This window comes from Amblyomma mixtum, chromosome 2, assembly GCF_055824585.1.
Source record: "Amblyomma mixtum isolate Tamu chromosome 2, ASM5582458v1, whole genome shotgun sequence".
NCBI classification, from domain to species: domain Eukaryota; kingdom Metazoa; phylum Arthropoda; class Arachnida; order Ixodida; family Ixodidae; genus Amblyomma; species Amblyomma mixtum.
The window spans coordinates 311,615,930-311,640,548 of record NC_143013.1 but is presented as its reverse complement, the minus strand read 5'-3'; the positions used below and the strand labels follow the sequence as shown (position 1 = coordinate 311,640,548).

At 52.9% G+C, this 24,619-nt stretch overlaps 1 protein-coding gene across 4 annotated transcripts in view; it reads left to right on the top strand.

Annotated features, from left to right (window-relative positions):
• The window catches only part of LOC149364976 (uncharacterized), a 184,839-nt gene that overhangs the window by 111,637 nt on the left and 48,583 nt on the right, over positions 1-24,619 (top strand). For 3 of the 4 annotated variants that reach the window (XM_089574973.1, XM_089574971.1, XM_089574972.1), the window contains exon 2: positions 5,992-6,357. The exons of the other annotated variant lie outside the window; for it this stretch is intronic. In XM_089574973.1, the coding sequence (XP_089431099.1) occupies positions 5,992-6,357 (366 nt within the window). The remainder of the gene's footprint in view (positions 1-5,991; positions 6,358-24,619) is intronic. 4 annotated transcript variants of the gene reach the window in all.

The following is a 24,619-nucleotide window of genomic DNA, read 5'->3' as shown; positions in this document are numbered from 1 at the left end:
TCACCTCCCCGTGACTGTAGCCTCGCTCTTGGCGTAGCGCCTTATGTCGAAGATGAACAGAGAACTGGCCCCAGTGGGATAGTCACGGCTGCCGTTATGGCTAAGGTGTTGCAGGCCCCGCCTATCATTGGAGTCATTCTAGTGCACGCTGCTCATTTACTTCGGCTGCAGCACGGCGTATACTTGCGGAATAATTTTGAAAGTTGGAAAAAGGTCAGACGGAATATATCTATCGGTCCTTGCAAGTGTCTATGCACAGCACAAGCTTCAAAAAATTCCGCTGCGTTCGATAGTCCGAAGGAGAAGCGGACTGAAGGGCGAATCCTACAACCGAGCATATCTGCCCTGCGGTTGATAAAAAAAAAAAAAAAATCTGGAAGCAGTCACAATTTGGGCAGAGGGTCGAAATAAAAGGCGGCTGACCATGAATCGCAGATTTAATGAATATCTTCCTGTACTTCGCTGTGAAACGAGGGTCACCTGTGAGGGGGATGCCCCGGGCCAGCCGTTCTTTACTCCGACTTCGCCGTCCGGCACGGAGGGAAGAGGCAGTCTCGGGTGCCTCGCTAACATCCCCTCTGACGGTTTTCCTCAGCGTAAACGTGAACAACTCGTTAGCGACAGCTTTAGCGCCGTAACTGGGATAGAGATAAATGCGTACGTGGCAGCTTCGATCTAGAAGTCGTCGGCGGGCGTACGGCGTGGCTGTCCCAGCCAGTCTCCGCTGCCGCCAGTGCACTTCGGGGGAGGGCGCTGTCGCTAGGTCGCCCTCGACGCTACTGCGGGAAAAGCGGGGGGTGCCGCGGCGGCCTGGAACAGCCGTCGGCGAATCGTCCAATCAGAGAAGCGCGCAGCTGTCGCGGCCTGAAAGCAGGAGAGCTGTGCGCGCAGGCGCTCCGGCTAGGAGGATAAAATAAGCGCGGCGCAGCGAGAGACAGAGAGCAAAAAGAAAAACGCGACGGGAAAGAAAATAAGCTGACGTCGCTTCGCTGGCTGCGTTCTGTAGCCGACGTGCCTTTCCCTCTGTGCTGTTGGAGGCTTGAGCTGGCAGTTTTTCTCTCTTTTTTTATCTTTTTTTCTTTCTCTCTCTCTCGGTTGAGCTCTTTCGGGCCTTCTTTCAAACTCTGATGGCGGCTGGTTCTCCTTGCCCTCGTACCTACGCGCTCGCGCGGGCTTCGTTCGTTCCTCCGGGCTTATTCTCGGGCGTGCGCGAGCGTTCTTGATGTGTTCGTTCTGCTTTTGCTGTGCTTTGCTGCTTTTTTTTTTTCATTCCTTATCTCTCTTGCTTGCCCTGTGTACGGGGCGCCGCCTGGCTCTGTGTTGCTCTGGTTGCGCTGCGGGGGAACTTTTTGTTCGTCGCTGCTGTGCTGGCGGCGGCGGGGCGCACCGTGTAGCTCCGTGGCTGGCTCGCTGACGCAGCGTGCAATTTGGACCGGCGTGTTTCTTTCGCTGGCTGGGGAGGGAGGGGGTCCGCCGCGACTTCAGAATGACGCTTCGTTTTCATGTTTTTTTTTTTTTCTGCTGCTCTCTTTCGGCCTGCTCGTTTCTCCAGCTCATCTCGCCCGCTGTGGGAACGGGCTTCGTGCGAGAGACGAACGGAGAATGAAAGAAAAGGGACGGGGTGCGATTTTGCGAGATAATTACAGGCCCTCCAAAACTAGTGCGAACGTAATTGCGCTCTCCGCAGGGCAGAGCAGCCCCAGCGACTTCTGCAGTATCCGCCTGCGGCGGGCGAGCAGCGCTGTGCAGCGCGGGTTGCTCCGCCGTGCCTGGTTTTTCTCTTGCTCCTGCGGCCGGTGGTGCCGAGAATGTAACTAAAGGCGCGACGTGGATGGTACCAGATGAAAGGCTTCGTTTACCAGCCGTGTATAGGGCAGGGGCTGGAGTGATGTGGATGCGTTATTTGCTTCGCCGTTGGACGTGCCGGGCTCCTCTGATGAGGGCCCCCGCCGACGGACGGATAACGCTTCGGCTCTCTGACAGTGTGGTGGCGGGGGACAAACTGCTGCTCACTTGGCGCAGACGCGCTCGAAACTCCGAGCCGAACGCAACTACGCGAACGTGGCTTCGTTTTTGGCATGGTTTAGATGACCGCCATGATAAAGGAATGGGGTTTGTCTGGTGCATCTTCGTTTCCTTTTCTGTCTCCGCTCGGTTCCTTGTAGTACGGTCCGATTAAACCGTGGTTATATTCCCCTTTCATCTGCCAACCACTGCAGTTTCACGTTAGCAGGTCCACAGGGATCGGTCAAGGGGCAGAGGGGGAGAACCGGTCGACGCCATTGGCTGGAGGGGGGCTCCTTTGAGGGGGCATTTGCCGCTTCCGTCTTGAGTTGTGTCCGACTATGCCTGGACTGTCGCTAGGCAGCGGCCCCAGGTTCAAGCAGCGTGTATCTTCATATAAGCCCACTGGAGTTTTAGCGCTGTTGCTACGGGATTCCGTCAGTTTAAAAGCACACTGTTATTCTGTAATTATCCCTCTCCCAGCATTAGTTCAAATGTTGGACAACTCGAATGTGCTGCATGGCGCGTGCGCCTATGATCTTTGTCAGTACCAAGCAGAGGTAGATTGTTTGTGGTCCATTTCGACTAAGCAAAGCGTTCCACCAATATTGTCGGGTCATGTTTAACCGATCGAGCTTTTTTTTTTTTCGGTTCTACTTTTTGGTTGGTATATGTATCCCTAATAAGGAGAAAGAACAGGCTGAGATGAACTCTGTGGGCCATGTTTGACACGTGCAGCATTCCATCACAGTACCAGCGCGCCGAATGGAAGTGGAGTATCGCCCGAAAAAGAAAAAAAAAGAACAGTACCGAGCCGCTGCGGTGGCTCAGTGGTTATGGTGCTCGGCTGCTGACCCGAAAGACGCGGGTTCGATCCCGGCCGCGGTGGTCGAATTTCGATGGAGGCGAAATTCTAGAGGCGCATGTACTGTGCGATGTCATTGCACGTTGGAGAACCCCAAGTGGTCGAAATTTTCGGAGCCGTTCATTACGGCGCCTCTCATAGCCTTATCTTAATTATACGGAATAACGGTACCGCTTCAGTGCAGTTTAAGCCCCACCTCGATGGACACTTCTGAGGCGTACGGGCGGAGCGCCGACGCGCGCGGGCGTACGCTGGAGCCTGTCTGCGCATGCGCGACGCGCGAGCAGTCCCGAGCGGGGCGCAGATATCTGTGCGATATCGGCGCCTGCGCACAGGCACTAGCGCACGCGTCGGAAGCAGGGTCCGGTTTACAACAATGGGAGGACCACGGGCCCTTCGGGGACTCTTTTTCTGGCTGGAAGCTTTCAGGTTCCCTCAAGTTTTCTTTGAATCTTTGCAGCTCCCCAACCATCTTCTGTTCACAGCTTGAAATTATTTCAGTCGGCTCGCGATGAGGAGCGAGCCAGCACCAGGGGCATGGAGGTGCGTGCCACTTTTCGACGCCCGTCGCGGCGCGTGCTGGGCGCGCAGGCGCTTCGCGTGTACGCCTCGGAAGTGTCCATCGAGGTGAGGCTCACAGATTAGGCTGCCGGCAGGAGAGCCGGTGATAACTGTTGTAAACTTTCCGGTGTGTGCGTGCACCGGTTTCTTCGCAAGCAGCATTACTGGTATCTTGTGTGTTGGCTGGCGCTGCCGGAGCTCCGACAGAGATGTCGGTTTGCTCGTCTCGACCTCGAGACATACTGCCTGCGCCCACAATGCTCTCTGTTTGTCTCTCGTGTCGCGCATGGCGCGTCGGCTTGTGTTCGGTTAAATTCGCACTAACGCGGCTGCAACGCAACGGTGTGGCGGTACGCAACCGTTTGTTTGGTCACTGTAGCGCGACTGAGTGAAATGGTGAGCCGGCTGCGTCCACTTGGCGTGTTTAGGATCGAGAACATGAGCGGCCATTCATATAGCGTCCCGTTCGCCCGCGCGTGGGCGGAAGTAATTTCCCGCCGCCTGTGATATATGGCTGTGATGTATGCGGCTGCGGCGCACATTTTACGATATGCCCACCTTGCCGCCGCGTGGGCTGGCGGGCCCGCTTCCATCAGAAACGGTCCCCTGGCTCCTTCGGTTCTGCAAACGAGGAAAAGAGAAATGGCACTGGATATGCTTTGCGACACGCGCTTGGCTTTGTTATTTGTTTTTCTCCTGCTCCGCGTTCCTCTTCACGCCAGGATGACTGCTGCTGCAGCCTCGGTGGCGGTAGCGGCTTTCTTTTCCTGGTGACGTAAAGTTGCCGAGAAATGCGGATGTTTTCATCGCCCGCTGTTGCCGTGTGCTGCGGACCGGGGCCGGAATTGCAGGGGGGGATCGGTCTGTTCGCGGGTTGGGGCCCCGCTGCGCTGACGGCACAAAAAGTTCCCTCTCAGCTGCCGTCGCAGTTTCTGCTCTCCCTGCTGCTGCTGCGTCGGCCTTATCGGCAGGATCCTGCCTTGTGTGGTCTTCGTCGTCAGGGTGGTGGCGGTGTCTGGCGCTCTCTCTCCCTCTGCACGCCTGTCTCCACGTATCTTTGTTTCCTCTCCTTTTCCCTCTCTTTCGTGCCGGCCCTTCCTCCTTTTCCTCCGCTAAAACTGTCTTCGAGTCGCGCCGTGCGCGTAATGCGCGTGTTAGGACGTGTTTGGAACGGGCCGTGACGTTCCGGTCCGTTCGTTGTCGGCCGAGGCTGCTGTGTGCTTGTGCCTCTGGGTTGCGTCTAGGAAAGTAGGGGGAGAAGGCAAAACAGTAGGAGAAAAAAAAAAATACTTCGGCTGCTTATTACGCCGTCCATTATTTCGCTTTCCTCGCGAGTGTGCGCTAAAGCATACGTAAAGGTCGCGGTTCGGCCTGAAAAAAGTCCGAGAAAGCGCCAGGTGCACGGTGCTGGAAGAAGAGACAGCCAGTTGCCTTGTGCATCTTTCAAGAGGGAGGGGGAGGGGCGGCACGTGTACATCTTATGTGTTTTTCATGCTTCTGTCCTTTCCTTCTTGTACGAGCGAGATGTATATATTCGACGAACGTGCATTAAAAATCTGGTTGTTAGTCAGCGTCCATGTCCCGCCTCTCTCCCTTCTTTGTCGCATGCTGCGCTGCTCCCGCCACAAGATCATGCACCAATCAGCCCAACTTTTCACCTTGTTAAAGTACTTTTCGAAAACTGCACATTGCCTCACCCTGGGCGGACATCCCAGTCGCGCCGTGAAGGTAGGGAAAAAGTGCGGGTGAACACCGTACTGCCGCTGCAGCAAGTTTAACCATTACCGCTGCAGTGCATTTCTGGGGCTGCACGAAGTCTAAGCTGAATCCGCGGTAGTGCAGGTGATCGAATTGCTGATCTGATACATGGGAGCCCCGTGTTGCTCCTGGACGAGTTGGATTTATCCTATTCTGTGGAACCGCCGGGACGCGGTGCTGCTGTCACCGATCCGTTCTTGCACTTCATAAAAAGTGAGTCCGCACCGGTAGTGCTGCCTTGCTGAAGCCAGCCAGTTCCAGGGTTGTGATTCGTGTGTGCCTGCACGAAACTGGCTGGCGGAGGGTGTTGCTTTTGTTTGCTGCTGGTGGTTGACTCACGCTGCCTAAGATCTGCACTGATTGCTGCCTTAGGTGCGGTCCGTATGTGCTCGGGCGGTAAAGAAACCCTATGGCGCGATTTATGTAACTGTAGAGGTCTGCACCTGATTGCCTTACGCTGCGGTTTGTTTGCGGGACGTGCGCATCAGGGCGTTTAACAGACAGCAACTTATAGACTTCCTGCAATGGTACAGCGCGCCTTGCATCCTGCCAACTGTTGACAGACAGACAGACAGTAAACTTTATTAGCTGAGTGGGAAGGGCGGAACCTTCATAACGTAGCAGGTTAACCCCGTCGGATGACCAAGCGCTTATGCGTCTCGGAGACCCCGTTGGACCAGCCAACCGTTGAGTTTGCACGACTTACGTCGAAAAAGGAAGATGCATTATCAACATGGAAAGACTGCGGTCGAATGTGCCGCCGTGTCGCCACACTAACGGGCCTGTCTCTACTCCTTCTGCAGGTATGGCAAGGTGCAGAGCGTGAAGATCCGTCGCGATGCGGACGGCGTGTGCGCGACGGTGTCGTTCATCGACCTCCGGTCGGCGGCCAAGGCACACGTGGCCGAGAACAAGCTGGACGAGAGGCTTCTCAAGACCGAGTATTACGAGCCGGCCGCGGGGCCCCTGTTCGCACTGCACACCGAGGACGGCGTCCCCGCGGCCTCCTCTGCGCCGCCGCCCAGGGCCCCCCCGCCGTCGGCGCTTACGCCCGCTGGTGGCGCCGGCGGTGGGGGCGCATCGCTCGTCGCGCCGGGCTGCCCCCCATCGGCGGCCGTTGCGCCCCCTGGCGCCCCCTACGCCCCGCAGGGACCCGCCAGGAACCCCAGGTTGGTGCCTCTCCCGACTTGCCTTGGCTCTGTCTGCCGTCGGGTAGGACATGCTATTAGGCTAGTTGGTGTTGTATCGTTTTTGTTTGTTTGTTTTGACCTGGGGTGCCGTGTCCTCCAGAAAAGGAAGACATGAATTGAAATGCGTCATGCTGTGAAAATGTGTACCCTTTTTTTTTTTAGCGCACTGCTTCTGCGCTCTTTTGTAGTTTACAGCCTTTGTTCCACCACGTGTTCGAACACTAACCTTGTCACGAAGGATTTGTCTTGCGTTCGACCCAGTTTTACGCAGCCCTCTCATATGTTGTAAATGGTGCCGTCCGCTCTTTATTCACTGCCGCCGTGAGGCAGGTCCCAAATTGATAACATTGCCAGACGGCCGCGACTTCCTTTAGCGATAGTTTTGAACAAAAAGCCGATTTGGCGTTGTAATAAGGTTAGGCAGTAGTCGATAGTCTGGGCTCACTTCTTGCCCACTTTTAGATGCGCAAAAACCCACGTTTCCATGGTTCATCAGCCGATCACGGGGATCTCCAAACAAGCGGATTAGAAGAGAAATTACAGGCTCAACGGAAATGAGCTCGTGATGACAGCTTGCTAGCTGCTATGCATTGTGTCCAGTGTCACAACTCTCCGGCACGCATTTGAGCGCGTAAAGGAAGTTCGCGAACAGGCGGCATAGCGGAGAGACAGCCAGTCTCGTCCTGTTGCGGCGTCGGCGAATTCTTGCAGCCTGCCCGCCAGCATCGAACGTGCTTAGCCTTGTTTCCCTCCGAATGTGCTAAGCTGGTCGCGTTGCTGGAGAAGGAAAAGGTGGTCGATGGAAGGATTCGCGTCTCAATTGGCTCCAGCCAGCAGCCTTGAGCGAAGGCAGTGGCGCTAGCCGAGCCCTTGGCGTAGTGAGCGATTTTCCTGCGGCGTGTCGACATCCGTCACCTAGACGTATGCATCGCTCGGCGAGGACACTTGTCTTGCTGCTGCTGCTAGTCGCGAGATTTACCCTCGCCGTTGCCGCCGCGGTGGCTCAGCGGTTATGGTGCTCGGCTGCTGACCCAAAAGACGCGGGTTCGATCCCGGCCGCGGCGGCTAGAATTTATTTGGAGGAGAAATTCTAGAGGCCCGTGTACTGTGCGATGTCAGTGCACGTTAAAGAACCCCAGGTGGTCGAAATTTCCGGAGCCCTCCACTACGGCGTCTCTCATAGCCTTAGTCGCTTTGGGACGTTAAACCCCATAAACCAACCAACCAAACCTTACCCTCGCCGTTGGTTATTAGGGCCGGGCGATTCTCATCACCGGCACCTGTTACTTCATGTCGTGGACAGTTCGGCCCCACGGCGAGTGACGCGTGTTGCCATGATTGCGCAGATTAGTCGCTTCTTGTTGCGCTGTGACTGCAGACTCTTGAGGGCTTACTAAGTGAATCCGCCTTATCGTTACGAAAAAGTTTAGGGACGAACGACAAGGTAGACAAGACAACACAAGCGCTTGTCTACCTTGTGGTTCGTCGTGTGTGCGCCAAACTTTTTCGTGATGCATTACCAACTAGCTCAGGTGTCGAGCCTTATCGTTAGTTGCGAACTTACGATCATGTGCGCTTCCTTAAAGCGCGCATGTAAATTCCTATTATTTCTTCCGGTTCTCAAACTTAAGCTTTTTTGTTCCTGGTACTTCGCCGTTTTACGGGGCGCTGCTCTGGGTAACATGTGACGAAGGTCGAATGTCACGCCGCTGCTACTGGCCAAGGCGTTTGGGTGCTTTGCTCTCAGGTGTTGTGCACTGTTTTACTGCTGTCGGACGTCATTATTTCGCAACAAAAGGTCTTGTGACGGTGTGCTGCCGACGTCCTGTGTGCGCTCCACCCTCTCCCTTTTTTTTCTGTTTTGCGACGCACAGCCAGCTGAACAGTGTGGAGTGAAAATGCAGCGGCCACTTGGTAATTTTTTTACTTTAAGGGTTGAAAACGAAGCAAAAAAAAAAGGAAGGGAGGTAAGGAAGAGTTTGCGTTTGCAGAAGGTGCGTAGCTCAGGCCGCCTTTTTGCGCACATCTCATTTGAGGCTTTCAGTCGAAGTCGCTTTGGACTAAAACGCCTGCGTTGCGGTCACATGTTGCGGTAATAGCACCGAGGTGGTGATGCAGAATGCGCATTGTCGTGCTGCTTGCTTACAAACTGGTGTCAGAACTCATTTCTGTTGTGTTTTGGTTTGCTTACCGTTTACCTTTCTTGGTGCCGTAGCTGTAACGGGAGTAGAGTTTGGCCGAACGAGCGAGCGAGCTAGCCGGCGAAGTGCATTACCTTTTCGAAAAAGCATACGCCCCGTACTTAAAATATTAGGAAGCAAATAAATGTGCCTGCGACGTTCTTCGAAAGAGGAGGTGTTGTGTGCGTGTGTGTGGTCTGTGCGCACTGGAGCGCCGAAAGCCAGCCTGGTCGGTGTTGGTGCCGATGCTGCGGATACGCCCCCGGCTTGCTGCCTCCCGGATACGCGACGGCAGCCGTGTGCAACCCTGGAGTGTGCTTGCGGCAGTGGTCGCTGCGACGGCGAGTGAATCAAGAGGCGCCGAGACAGTGTGCCGGACGGATGGATTATTATCGCCGCCGAGTTGTGACAACCGCCCGCCCGCATCTTCACGTCACCTCCACCGTATTCCCTCACACACCTGCTCCCCAATTCCCCCACTGTCTCTTCCTCACTTTCCCCAGTTCGGCGGGAAACTGCGGCGGACCGTCTCCCAGGATTACCCTCCTTGGTTTACACAGTCCCATGGTTGTTCTTCTTGAGTTTTGCGTTTTGCACACCGCCTTGCCCCCGAGCAGCAGCAGTGCCGGCGCACGTGTGTGGTGACACGCCCGGATTAAGCGCCCAGCCATGGATAGATGGCGCCACCGGTTGTGGTGATGCACCCCTCCGACACAGCCCCCACCTTTCGCCCCTCTCCTCCCTCACGTGTATGTGATTGTGACGTCACTGCGACCAGCGGAATCGCCGCTGGGGTGCTGCGGTGCCTGAAGCCTGCAGCATCGACCGTTCTTCGTCTCGGAGTATACGTGACCCTGGATTGCTTTGCTGGTGGCTGTGATTCCGCCCTTGCGGTCCTCGCGATAGAAAAAAAAAATGTGCGAAGATCGCGGCAGTCTGTCTCAGGTGTTGGAAGAGTTCGTTCGCTGGCTCGCTCGCTTGTTTCAGAGCAAAACATTGACTACAGGACACGCTTTACTAGTGAAGCTTTAGAAGCAGTGGTTTCAGTTTTAAAATCGCGCGATTCGGCGTTTCGCTGCCCTAATCCGCTTACGCTGGACCCAAGCTGCGCCTGCGCAGTGTCAAACGTAATGGAAGTATGGGTGGCAAGTGTGCGCTCCCTCGGAGCCATCTGCGCGTGCGTGGGCAGCTCTCCGCGGGAGCGAATCACTCTACGTTAAAACTTTCTATCATTAGCGGCGACGGATCAGCCTGTCCGACCCCCAATCGGTCACACGCATGTCTCTTCCCAGCAACATAATAACTCGGTCGTGCCGGCTCGCAGGCCCCCTGTATTCCTTAATGATTCTGTTTTGCCCTGCCACTTTCGTCTTCTGATTACAGCTCTGTGCAGACCTTAACCTAACCGTCCCGCTGTGTGCCCTGCGCGAGCGGGGCAGTCCGGCTTGGTAACAAGTGATGATCGTACCGCTTAGCCGCTCGCCATGTAGGCACTGCTGGCTAGCATTGAGTCGCGCGTGACCTTGGATGGTGAAGTAAGACAGAAAGAAGGAAAGCTGCCTGCAGTATTGGCGCCGAAAACGTGCCCGCTGTCGGTACTCCCGCTGAAGAAGGCGACCTCGTTTTAACGTGCGCCGCCAGACCCGTATAACGAGTCGCGGCGGCCACCGAGACGCGCCTTGGTTGCCGCCTGCGTGGTCTGCATGCGAGCCTCCGCCACGTGGCGCGTCAAGGAAGTACGGGGACGATGAAAAGTGGACCGCGGCGTGGCATGACCAGAATCGAAACGAGCCCGCCACTGGCCAGACGCCACGGCGCCACCGCTCGTGCCTCGCCGATGAGCGCTGGTTGCCTGCGCCCGTGACGCGGTTCCCCTTCGCGTGTCCTCCTCGGTGCGCGTGTCCTCCTTCGCGTGTCCTCCTCGGACGTAAGCGGTAGTGGCGTCTGCTGAAGGCCGATTCACACGACGGACCGTTCGCCCGCGGCCCGCGCACTACGTGTGCATACGTCAGCACTTTGAGAGGCGCGCTGTCGGCCGCCATCCATCCATGCATCCAGCGCGCCTCTCAAAGTGCTGACGTATGCACACGTAGTGCGCGGGCCGCGGGCGAACGGTCCGTCGTGTGAATCGGCCTTAAAGTTACTTATCTCAGTCCGCGGGCACTTTGCCGGTACCCATTGTACTTCATCCCACTGCTACTTGCTGCAAAGTGGATGTCACGTGGGAAAGGGTTCAAGGCGTATGTGGTCGGTTCCTGAGTGCTTCTAGCCTCTCCTTCACATTTTATAACCTCTAAAGATACCCTAAACAAGGCTGAGCGTTAATCAACTCCGGCCTGCACCACTTGCTCATGACAGACTAGCTTTCACTGTAGTACAGCAAAAAGCATGGATGTGTATTGCATATTCTGATATTAATTGTTGTAGTTGTCCTGGACAGTATGTACGGTCAAACACTATACTGCAAGTGCATTACAATGGAGGGGGAAACCTTTCTGACAGGTGTGCCGTTGTTTGCTGCCAATACCTGTGCCACAAGGAGTAATCTGACGTCTTAAGTTTTAATCTTTGCGCGGTTCCACATGCACATAATTAATGGCATTAACCTTACTGGAATTCCCAGCCTACCAAATTCGTCACAGGTCATTCACCCAAGGAATGCCTATTCTTGTCTCCATTCCTCATGCAGAAAAGCGTGCAACTTCGTTGGGAACAACCTCCTACCAAGTAGCAAATCTCTTGTAGTCAGATGAAACATTTCTACCACATATTTGTTGCCAATGGCACCATTTTTACGGCCACATCCGACTTATATGCTTGGCTTGCATGTTTATACGCAAGATTATGTCTCATTTCTTGAATTGTCTACCAAGAACAGCTGCATTTTCTGCAAGGCAAACTTTAATATTAAATCCGGGCAATAATGGTGAGATTTTGTGCTTATGTATACTGTTTAAGTCAATTGAAATTTTTTTTAGTGGCTTTCAGGCCTCGTCATCGTAATGTACTTGTATCACATTAGGTGTGGGCTTGTTGCACCATCACCGATAAGAATGGCATTTACAAACAAACCGTGTTAAGCGCTCGCTGTCATTTCATGTGCACTTGCGGCATGGGTTATAAGTCTACACTGCCTGTGACGTTGTGCTGTGACCGGACATGCTTTCGCTAGAAATAGCTAATGTGCGGCTGCATCTTGTGAAAGTGGTCAAAGTAACGCTTGCCCTCCTGGTCTGTTTTCTGTGACATAGAAAGTGTGATGGGAAATCTTTTTTTTTAGACTTTTACGATTGCAGCGTGAGTTGAATAACCCGATGGCACCAGTTTTTACTGCGCGCAGCAGCATGTCGTTTGGTGGTAATTGCGGCTGATCGCGCTGCCTTGATACATTGTTCTTTATGGCATTAACCAAGTTCGACCAGAGTAACGCATCATAGTGGCGAAAAAGAGTGAATAGTATGTCCAGTATAATTAGGGAGTATTTTGGCCGCAAATTAAAACTGTACAACTTTCACAGAAACTTCTTAGTTCTATGAAAATTCATCCTGGTCCAAGAATGGATCCCGGGATCACTGTCCGTCAGGAACAGTCGTTCTAGCAACTCAGCTAACCAGGTGGGCTAGAAGCTCCAACTACGAGAACATATGAGAAAGCTGTGTAGCTTTCTTTTGTAGCCGTAAAGCTGTGCTCCAGTAGATGTTAATGAGTAATCACTCCCCAATTGAGAAAATACTTTCCTGTTTCAAGGCGCGCTTGAAGACTGTTGTCTGGTTATGTCCTAAACATAACCGTCGCTGCTGGCCTGTCTTTCTTTAGTTTTGCTGATAGTACTCTAGCGAGAGAATAGGGAACTGACAGGGAGGGAGCCTCCAGTTACTCTGCGCCGGCATGCTTCCATGCCACTTCCCATCCGCTAGTTCTGTGTAATCTGCGTGTGTAGGGCACGCATTTGAACATCGCGTTGCTATGCTGCTTTCTCTAGTCGACTTTGCTTCGCGGATCTTCTTAGTGCGTCCGTCTACCATGCATTGAAAGCTGGGCGCGCTCCCAGGTGGCTCCCATGTATGCAAGGGTGAACCTGTTCTATTCACTTAGAACAAAAGTGTTTCCCTTTAGATCTGTTCTGTTCAAAGTCTGGGAACAATCCATCGCGGTGCCTCAATGGTTGCCTCATTGGTTGCCTCGGTGGTTATGATGCTCGGCTGCTGACCCAAAAGACGCGGGTTCGATCCCGGCCACGGCGGTTGCATTTCGACGAGAGGAGATGCTAGAGGCTCGTATACCGTGCAATGTTAGTGCATGTTAAAGAGCCCCAGGTGGTCGAAATTTCCGGAGCCCTCCACTACGACGAACCCCATAGAACCAAACACAGGGAACCGAGTTTTTCTTATACTGTACCTTCTGCTTTTCTAATCAATTACCTTTAAGCGATAACATATTCAGTAATATTATAAATTGATCAGCACCACAAAATAAATAAGTTATTTAAAAAAAAATCCCCTGTGCTTCTTGGTTTCTGTGGCTGTTGGCTTCTGTCATATTTATAACGAGCCCCTCATACCCCTTCCCTTGTTTGCTTAATTGCTTAGCGAGGGCCTCGGTTCTGGCAGCCTTGACGCCATAGGAAGCATAAGAGGGTTCTCACGCAGCTTTCACCCTCTCCGTTCGATGACGTTCTACGTCACACCTGCGGTAACTCAGGACGTTCTACGTCCGCCGCTTATGAACGTGGGTGGCGCTGGTGAACACTCTCAAGGTTAGGTTACTTGTAAACATAAATACCCCCGAAAGCAGATCTGACAGCCGTCACCGTAGCTCAGAGGTAGAGCACCGGACGCGTAATTCGGAGGTCGTGGGTTCGGATCCCACCGGCGGCATGTGGTTGTTTTTTCTTCTGCTTTTCTAATCAATTACCTTTAAGCGATAACATATTCAGTAATATTATAAATTGATCAGCACCACAAAATAAATAAGTTATTAAAAAAAAATCCCCTGTGCCCCTTGGTTTCTGTGGCTGTTGGCTTCTGTCATATTTATAACGAGCCCCTCATACCCCTTCCCTTGTTTGCTCTTCTGCTTCGATGTCCTTTATACCTTGCTGGAAACCGCGTTTTTTTTTTCTTTTCTTTCTTTTTCTTTTTTTGCCGGTAAGCATTTGACACGCGCGCATTGCATAGAATCCCACATTCCTCAGAAGTGGTGTGTTGTCACAAAGGCCCTGATTTCTGCGGATACACGCTTGTTTGCCCCTTCCTTGCGAAAAAAACTTTTTTTTGCCCCCTCTCCCCCCCCCCCCCCCCCCTCTATTTTTTCGCCGCTTATTGCCCGCGTCGTCGCGTGTTCGGCTGCGGTGTGGATTCTGCCGAGCGACCTTTCCAAAGACTCCGAGCGAAAACTTTCCAGAGCTCGCCCTGTTTTCGCATACCGCACGGGCGGCGGAGAGCTGCTTTTCCGCGTCGCATATCTCGTCTCCTCCTCACCCTCTACACCTCCCTCTCTCCCGTCCCTTTTTTTTACGCTCTTTTTCTCCGAAAGTTGGCCGCTTAAAATGCGGACTGCGTTGCCGTGTGACCAGTCGGCGGCGCTGGCCTTGTCGTCTTTCTCCGAACAGCTCCAGCGGGAAAGATCGGTGGAAAAGAATAAAAGTGAAATAATGCACGAAAGCAGAGAGCGAATTTCTGGAAGCGAAATGTGAAACGAGAACAAAAACCCTGCACCCGCCGTCCGACCTGATGCGGGTTTTTCCCGTCGTTTCAGCGGACAATGAAAATTTCGTCGCCGACGCTTTCCGTGCTCTCCGCGTCTCTCTCTCTCTCTCAGCGGTGCGTGACGCGGGTGCTGTATATTTCTCTCTCCACTAGTGTCCCCACTGCCACCCTTCCAGGTTGTCTGTATTGTCCCCGCGTCGGTGTCCTCAATGTTAGGCTCGTTTCGAACAGAGAACAAAAGAAGTGGCGAGATTTTTTTTGGCCCGCGCTAGCACGCACATGCGCTACCCCGTGCACGCAAGGGGGCGAGCAAGTACCCCCCCCCCCCCCCCCCCTTTTTTTTTAATACCTTGACTTCGTTTGCGATGCTCCGGAAATGCATCTGCTGTCGGTGCTCGCGAAGAAAGCAGGCAGTCGGGGAAGACACGGGCTACTGGGGCAACGAATAAACAGGGGGTCTCGTTTATCCGCACAATTGTTCTGCGTTTTTGCGCCAATTTCTTTTTCTTTGTGCGGTCATTGAAAAAAAAAATGCTAATGTCACTCTCACACACGCTTTGGAAGCTTTTTCTCCTAGCCTCGTCTTGTACGTCGGATATAAAAACCTCGTGCGTGGAGATGCTTGAAGCGTGACTTCGGGGCCCGAGTGCTCTGATGCACTCAGTTGCTAGTCAGCGGTTGTGCGTGTCGTTCTCTCGTATGTGTCCTCATTTAGTGTGCCGTTAGAATGTTTTAGCGTAGCGGAAACGCGCAGGCGTTCGCCGGACTACCGACTTTCGCGCACGTGCAGTGCCCCCACCTTGCCCCGCCCCTGTTACTGCGCGTGCGCGAAAGTCGGTAGTCCGGTGTACGTCTGCGCTAGTGTACGTTTCCGCTACGCTAAAAACATCTATTTTCGCGACAAGCTGGATGAGTCTTTCATAGCTAGCAAGCGACGGCACCAAAGCTAGCGCGTCTTTTCGCGCTGGCTGCTTGCGGGCGCCTAGAAGCGAGTTGGGCGCTGACAGGGCTGCAGCTATTGCTCTTTGCGATATCTAAGCATTTCCTTTTATGTCTTGTCATATTTTCGTCCTACTTTTTCGCCGAGGCCATGAGAAGTGGAAGTGGTACGCAGTGCAGTTGCGTGACACTGTGTGCGCCCTATACTGTCTACAGCTTCCAGCCCCGCTGCAGGCTCAGTGGATGTGGCGCTCGGCTGCTGAGCCGAAAGACGCGGGATCGATCTCGGCCGCGGCGGTCGAATTTCGATGGAGTCGAAATCTAGAGGCCCGTATACTGTGCGATGTCAGCGCACGTTAAAAAAAAAGAAAAAAAAAAAAACTCAAGTGGTTGAAATTTCCGGGGCCCCTCACTACGGCGACCCCCATAGCTTGAGTCGCTGTGGGACGGTAAATCCCCATAAACCATGTATACGGCTTCCGCTGTTTGCGAAAGCAGACGAGATAGGCTGTAGAGTTTTGCTTGCACTGTTCACTGTTCAGCTTGCCTCCGAAACCGGTTGAAGTAAGCGGCCAGAAGAAGACAGCGGTCATTAATGCCCCGCGTGGAAGGACTATAGCCGACGATGTAGAACCCAGTATCGCTTGAGACGAAATGGGAAAACTGGAAAGGAGAAGGCTGTGGCTAGAGTTCCATCCAGACGGAACCACAATTTGCGCTAGAGTTCCAGTTTAAGCTACACGTACGGGACGCAAACTGTGTAGATCGGCCATAGAACCTAAAAAATGCGCTAGCATGTTGGGCAGCGCCATCTAGTACAGATAAAGAAAACTATTGTTTAGCCGAGCTGCTTAGAGCGGGGCCAGGCCAAGCCACAGTGTGGGCGGTAAATACTTTCCCCCTTTCTTCTGACAAACGAGCAATTTCATTCCACCGAACTGTATGTTGCATGTTATCTTCAAAGGGGTTGCATTCCTTCATGTCCTGCAGCATATCTAAATCATCGCTTTTCGAGAAGCGAAGGCGCGCTGGTGTCCCACTCATGTTGACGACGTGTGCGTATGAAGCCAAAACGTGTACCGTTTTGCTTTTCCCGCTGACTGTGTCGAGGGTCTCACGATATCCCGCGTGGTTTTGAGCTTCGCGTGGTCACGCGAGACCGTCGGCACACTCGTTGCTATGACGACCTCAAACGCTTCTCCGTCTGGCTTAGGAGCTGCTGTAACGGATTTCTATCTGGAAAACAAAAGCTAGTTCTCACCTAAAACCTCATGCGAGAGCAAGAATGGACCAACTGAAGGCAAATATAGCAGTTTACAGCACGATACCTCGTCGAGGGATTAGCGAGGAAGCTGTTATCGTTGTGAAGCGGGCGGGCAGGGCGCCGCCATCTTGCCAACGCCATGTACGCAAGCAACGTGAAGACCGCAACGCAAAGATACGAATCTCACGTACGTCCGTGCGACCCACGCAGACACTTCAAGTTCTGAGCATGCGCGCTGGTGATCCGTAAGCGCTCTACTTACGTGAAGCTTCTACTTACGTGAAACTAAAACTATCTATTGTATGGACGGAACTCTAGCTGCCGTAAATATTCCGTCTGGACGGAACTGCAGCAGCAGCAAATGTTCCGTCTGGACGGAACGCTAGACACTCCGGAAGGAGAAAGGTGGTCGCATTGTCGACCCCCCCCCCCCCCCCCCCTTTATTTTTTTTCGGTCGCCGGCTGCTATTATTGCTTCTACGCAGAAGCAGCGAAAATCGGACGAAGCGAGTCATCGTAAAACGGATGACATCCACTTGGCGCGTTCTTCGCCCTCGCTATTTCAACATCGGAGCCCCAAGCGCATCGCTACGCGGCGCCAACGGTCGTTCGCTAAAGGGACCGGCCCGAAACAAAGCGCGCGTAGGCGAGAATTGAATTCCTTGCGCAGACTGCACCGCGTTGCCCGCCTTCCCCATGTTGTGTGTGTGTTTTATTTTTTATTTTTTTCTGCTGGGGCCAGTCGGTGATCCATTGCCCGTCCCTCCGACCTCTTCCTCCGGGGGGCGTCGGGAACAATCGGTTATTCCGAACAACGGCCCTTGCCTAACGCCCCTTGGGGGCGACAGAGATCTTCGGATACAATTACGTTCCCTCACTCTGCTCTTCGTCCGCTGTTGCTGCTGCAGCGCGCTCGCTGCAGTGTCGAAATTGTTTTCGCTCCCGAGCACCGTTGCGCGTTCTCTCGGGGGTGTCGGCAGTTTGCGAAATTATTGCGCCCGAATCGTTCTTCCCCTTCCCTCTTGGCATCCTCTCCGCAGGCTCTGCACTCATTCCCGTTATGTAAGAGTTTTATTGTGCCATGCGCGCAGCTTAGGAGCGTTTGTGCGCGGACGGTGATCTAGCACGGCCGGGTCCGATAACACATAGTGTGACCACTTGTATTTTCTCTTCGGACCTGTTCATATAGCTGTCGGGGAGAGCACGTGCTGTGTGAACGCTTTTCTTCTTTTTTCCACGTTCTCGAGCGGTCGGATCAAGGAATGCGAATGCCTCTTGTGTGTGCGTTTTTCGGGTGGAAAAGTCTTCGCTTGTCTTTCGGAACGCAGCCGACAGCTGCGGCTAGATTCGTTTTCTCGCATTTCATTTTCATTTTTGTCCATGCGAGCTTGGCTTGGCGTTGAGGGACTGTGCTTTAAATTTACGTACCAAATGACCCCGGCAACACCGCTTCTCGAGCCCGCTTCTTTGCGTTCATTGCGCCTGGGTGTATTGGTTGGGCAGCCCCACATAGGAACTCGCCATTGAAACGTTCGTTGTATCGGCGCGGCAGGGGTTTTGAATGGCCGTTGTGTTTCCTGTATGCAGCTGCTGTTTCTATATGTGTGTGCAACCAGCCTCGTTTTCTCTGCTTACAATCTTTTCAGAATATCTAAGAGCGGCTGGGACGTACAGGCTTCATTTTGAAAAGGACCAACCGTTTTGCACATAAGACAAAATATTTTTGTCACTTCTGTACTGAAATTGAAAATGTCTTCTGGGTATTATACGCAAAGGGAAAAATTAGTTTAAAAAAAGAAACACAGGAATCGTCACGCAAAATTAAGGAGTAATCATTAACTGAATGCTCAAACTTTGTTCCTTTTCATGTTGGAGGGACCTGTACCTCGTTGAGATGTGCACGAAAACAGCCGCCCTCTACGAACCTATCCCATATAATCACATGCCTCTTTCGTACTGGCACTACGTTCTGCAGTGTCAGAACGTCGCCAATGGTTTAGCCCGGTTGTCTCATAGTTCTGCATTCCTGGGTCGTTGGCGCGTCTGGCGACGATATTAGCTCGACAGTAGTATTAGTTGACAAAGACGACAAAGTGCAGTGCGCAGCGCGAGAGCGTTTAACACGAAGCGTGATCGGCTGCGGCGATGGCATAGGGCTCTCGTGCTGTGGTATAGTTCGTCCAAGGTCACCTTCAAGGTCAAGCTTCACACAAACTCGATGAGCCGGCTAGACCCCGTGAACTAGTGCTTTCGCACTAAAGCAATGGGAATCAAATCGCCAAACCATTCGAAACCCCCCTTGCCTCTGTCATGCAGCCACTGCTTCCCCCCCCCCCCCCCTCCTCCCCCGACCAACGTTTTTAGATCCCTTTCAGTTTGCAAGCTCCCCAGGGCCGCGCCCAAGAAAGCGGCCCCCGTCCGCTTCCACTCACCACGCGGCGCTGCTGTCGCTGTCGGCCCGGAGCCTCCGGAGCGCTCGCGCTTGGCAGTTGCTGTGACAGCCTGTTCTCATCCGCGATAACCTTGGGAGCGAACACGTCGAACTCAAATTTCCTGTACTTTTGGAGCTGTCACGTTGAAAATTCAGTCTCATGGTTAAAGAACTGTTTCGCCTGGCTAGTAAGGGTGAGATAAAGAGCAGGCTGATGCCAGTTCCCAAAAAACCATTCGTTTGCATTGCGCTTTATCGCATCGCGTTTGCGACGTTTAGTGCTGATGATATGCGTATCTTGGACTAAAGCTATCAATATTTCTTCGGGAGAATGCACGAAACATTAATGAAAGGTTAAAACTAGCGATGTTCCGCTTCTAGATCAGTCACAAAATTCCGCGCTATGTTATCAACGAAGCACCACACATAGAGCAGCATTTTGCACGTTCTTTAGAATGCCAATTTCAGTGAACACAAGCATAAATGCAGACACACTTAACTGGATGCAGGGAGGGAATAACTATAGAAGAGCTTTTTGTTTGGAATGATCGCACAGACAGGAGCAGCGTACTGCACTTTCATTTTTAGAATGTTAATTTCATTGAACAGAGACAAGCATTAGTTGGTTGGTTTATGGGGTTCAACGTCCCAAAGCGACTAAGGCTATGAGAGACGCCGTAGTGGAGGGCTCCGGAAATTTCGACCACCTGGGGTTCTTTAACGTGCACTGACATCGCACAGTACACGGGCCTCTAGAATTTCTCCTCCAAAGAAATTCTAGCCGCCGCGGCCGGGATCGAACCCGCGTCTTTTGGGTCAGCAGCCGAGCACCATAGCCGCTGAGCCACCGCGGCGGCCGAGAGACAAGCATTAAATGCAGACACTAAGTCGGAAGCGCGGAGGGAATGGCTACAGAAGGCGAGTTTTTTTATTTGCAATGACAACCTTTTCTCTGTTCTCCAGCCGAATGTTCACGTCTCTCACATAGAAGTGCATGCGTGTCACTGTGACAAAATGCAGCACTTGGCATGTAAAAGTGGCCATATGCTTTGCACATCCAAGCCGAGCATGGTTTTGCGATTCCAGCTCGTCTAGCACCTCCCAAAAAACGTCCACAAAAACGGGACCTTCTTTCAAAGAAATCGAGATTCCTTTGTTTACAATGTTCGTAAGCTCTAGCATCTTTTTGGTGGGATGCTTTAAGCACCCTTGCTTGAAGCTTTTGTATACTGTAAGATAAGCTTCACAGCCAACAAATGGCGCAGGAGAGCTGATATCTTCGATGCTGATATCTGCTGGCTGCTCCAAATCAGGCGGCGGCGACGATGGCGTAGACGCGAAGGGCCACGCTGGTCGGGCAAACAGCGTGGCGAGCGCCACCGCGCTGCAGGAAACGGAAAGGCGACAATCCGTGCACCGCAGCTTTCAAACTGAAAGGGATCTAAAAACGTTGCCCCCGACCACCCTCACGCGCTGGATATTGACGGCGTATAGTCGGGAACAAAAGTCTCTGTACCGTGTGTTCCGTCAACGAAGCCGATAGCTCTCTTATTAGCCGCTGGCTGACCACCACACTTGTGGAGGTTAAAGAACAGGATTATGACATTGAACTCCGCAGGTGTGGCAGGTCCGCCGCCTATTATTTGCTCCACGTGCTCCTAAGACAGACTTTTGTCCCCGTCTGTACATATCTTTTCACCGGGCCTCCTCGGTTGTCAGTGCGCTTTCAAACGTGTAACTTAAGGCCCGTTTAGTTCCGACGTCTTCGGCGCGCGGGCGAGCGCCGGTGGTGGTCGGTCACGACAAGCTGGTGACGCCGCGGGCGCCAACTCGGCCCTCCTACAGTCCAGCCGCTCCGACGTGGCGTATCGGCTGCACGCGGAGATGCGCATGCGCAGAACGTTCGACGCGCGATCTGTCGTAGATTCGGGCGCTGGAGTTACCTTGGCCAACGTGACGTCGCTGTGCCAGGCGCGTTGGTTAATTAGTCCCTTTGACGCCGACGGCCGCGGCGTGATGGGCGAAGCCGACTTGAGGCAGTGAGGTCGCTGCGCGCCGGACAGGGGAGACGTTGCGGGAATGCCATAAATGAAGGGGAAAGTCTGGAATACCGCGGTGTTCTCGCAGTTCTAACGGTGAAGCCACCGACAAGCCCTTACGGCGCGGTTCAGATGTCCACCGAGATGTAAAACACTGCGCCATTTCCTTCCCTCAGAAACCAATTTTAATTTTTTTTCCCCAGTAAGTCCGAGGAATAAATGGTTCAAATGGGGCAGGTAACCACTGACCCATAACCCCCCCCCCCCCCTTTTTTTTTTACATTTGTCGATTGCGTGGTCTTTCGCCTTTTCAGGGCTCAATTAGTGGATTGCCATGGAATCACATTTGCAAATGTATTATGCCATCCGTGCGCATCGGGCGAGAGAGTGTTGAAAAGCTTCGGTGTTTATTTCATTTGCACTTCGCCATTTGCTCACGAGCTATTTCCAGCTCCCGTTTATTCAAGATCACGACGAAGTTGGCCCCCAGCTGTGCTCCTAAATGTCAGCCAGGCCAGAGAAAGATTAATGAATGCACACGGCTCGTAGTTTGCCAGCTGGTCGAGAATATATACATTCCGGGAGCGCTAATCCTCATGAATTCTTCGCTCGAGGTTCCGTTTCTCAACGCGCTTTGAGGTTCTACATGATTACCAACTTCCAGGGGCATTAATTACTCTCTCAAGCTTTGAAATGCTTTTGTTCCTTTTTCTTTAACCTATAGGCGACTGCCCATTTTAACGCGCAGTCGTGTACGCCGCTCTGCGCAGTGCTAGTTTGTCTTTTTGCTGCGTGTCAGGAACGCCTTGCGCTCGGATACGCTGATGACGAGTGAATAACGTCAACTGAAGCCTTAACGAGGGCTTGTGATTAATCGTCGGGGAATTGAATAGGCAGAGTGAAAAATGCGGTGACCGCGACGATGTCGATCCAGCGCACACGCGACTGGATCGACGCGAGTTTGGTCGTTTTCCACACAGCTTATTATTTAATTCCACGAGAGAATGACGAGCGTAATGGAATGACACACTTGCGATGTGCGCTTGAGGTTTTCTTCAAACTTTGTTCGCGGAAAATTGCGCTGGCGAAGTGACTAAAGCCGAAGCGATGCGTTATCCAGGCGCATTGTATACCGTGTAGGGCTGAACTCATGGGCGATTTTTATCATGCTGTCTCGACCGCCGCGCAGTGGATAGTGATTCATGGATTTTCACGTGACTCTAGGCTGTGAGTGACAATGGAGTAGAAGGCTCTCCACATCGTGGGGTTCCTTAAAGGGGTGGAGACACCAAATTTGTGGTTCGCGCGTTCTTAGTTTCAAACGTTTCTTATGGCTCCAGGAAGCATGATACACACTCAGAGATTCATATATTCACAGTGAATAATTTATTATCGCATTTTTAGGTGAACGATTTTCGGTTTCGGTTTCGGAATGCCGAGTTGGACAGTGACGTCACAGAGGGGGAAGATCAACTACTTCGCTTGGTCACGTGGGCCCACAAAAGTTGTGACGCACATACTGCTGCATCGTCTGCTTTCTCACACACGTGCTGACCAGCGCATGAAAAAAACAATGGCATGGCTAGTACCAGCAGCTCGGATTCTGACGGATCTGAATCCAATGAGTGAGGACATCGACTTTTTTTTTTTATCGCACGCTAATATCGCCTTCGCGGGTTCGCGTGAGGATGCGAAGCACTTTGCAATATGCCAGTAAGCATCGCTGCGCCGCTCTACCCAAGCTGCGCCCACAACCGGTGTCACACTTCGCCGCCGTGCAGCAGTACCTGAGCGCTGTTTGGGATGGTGTACAAATATCACAAGAAAAGACAAAATCGCCTTGTTATCAGAACTGCCAGCTATACTCGAGCAGCGACAAAGCATGCCTGCTAATATAGGGAGCTTTCGGCAAACGGCACCGCTCGCGGGCGCTCCGGGCGACGAGCTCTGCTGCTGCCTGGCTGCCGTGGTCGCGCTAGGCCTATAGCCTGTTTCGCAAGCGGCCAGCGCTTCGGAAGTCACCTGCGCTATAATAAAAGGAATACTTTTCACAAATAGCTCTAGGGTCAACAGCATCATCTCACAATAAAATAATAGTATGGTCAATCTCCTCGACGCCTTCGGCAGCGGAGCTAGCGGGCGCCAGGCGAGCCGGACCCCAACGTCGGCAGCTGCGAGGCGGTTCTGGCAAGAAAATTGCTCATATCACCGTTGTTACCTCTGCCAGCAGCTCAGTATTGGTCAGCGATCCTCAAAAATGACACTTTTTTCACATTTCTTGTACCATGGTTTATTATTTACGTCAAGAACACTCCTTAGCTCGCTTTTATGACGTCGGCAGACGGTATCCAGGCTGGCCGACCGGCCGGCAGGCACGGCGTACTTCACGTCCGCACAAAACAACCATGCTACCAGTAAGGATGCTTCCTAGATTCGAGATACGACAGCATGACTGTGCTAAAAGTGGATCTTTCGGCAACGGCACTGCCTGCGGCAACGCCGGGCGACGACCTGCGCGCTGGTCCCAGACTGCCCTAGTCGTCGCTAGGCCTAAGCTGATTTCACATCGACTCCGCAGCTGAGGGCGCTTCGGGACTGGCCAGCGCTAACGTGCTCCGCTCGGCACCCCTTTACTGTGAACTCATCCCACAATAAAAGATATGTTCGATTTCCACGACGTCTTCAGCAACAGAGCTAGCAGACGGCAGGCGAACCGCACCAGGTAGCAGCAGCACAAAACCGGCTATGGGATGAAATTTGCTTGCATCGCAGTCATCACTTCTATCAGGAACTCGGTATTTGCCAACGATCGTCAGAAACGATGCATTTTTGATATTCATATATCCCAGGGTTTGCTATGAACGTGAACAAACAATACTGTCGCTTTCTTCGGATGCCGGTGGTCGGCACGAAGACTGGCGCAGGCCGCCCGGCTCCAAGGAGTGCGCCCTATTTCATCATGACGCTGCCGCTCTCCGGGCTCGCATTGGCTGCCGCTTCCCGTCGTTGCGTTTGTCGCGAGCGGCTCGCCGTTGACATCTAGCAGGCCGGACGCAGGAAACGAGCTGCAATCGGACGCTGCGACGCTGTTCGCAACGGCGCGCCGCAAACCGAGCGAGTGGCGGTTAGCAGCAAATGCGGCTCGCTGGTGCGTCGACTGCGCTCACGCGGCTGTGCCCCGCTCATCATACGTCACTGTATTTTGGTATGACGTCACTAAAACTTTAATTTGTTTACCCCCTTGTGACGTCAGCGTTGATGGCGCTAGCGATGGGTCTAGATCGTGAGAGTGAGCATTTAGGTAATCTTTGGGACCGAATTAAAATATATTTTAAACGTTTGTTGCGTCCAACACCTGGCTCTGAGTGCCCTTGCATACATAGGAATCCCATAGCAGGCTTTTTATAGCTTCAAAATTTGGTGTCTCCACCCCTTTAACTCGCAGTGACATCGCAAAGCGCGCGGTCGTTTTTGCATCTATTCCTCGTTTGTAATAAGGGAGTAATTACTCATTGACGTCCACCCGAGCGCAGCCATACGGCCACAAAGGAAAGCTATACAGCTTTCACGGAAACTTTCCTCGTTTTAAAGCCACAGCGGAGGATGACAGAAATGATTTTAAAGCTGTAGTTTATTCGTTCTATTTAGCCTTGATAGTGCGGCTGACGGTTTAGAAGTTA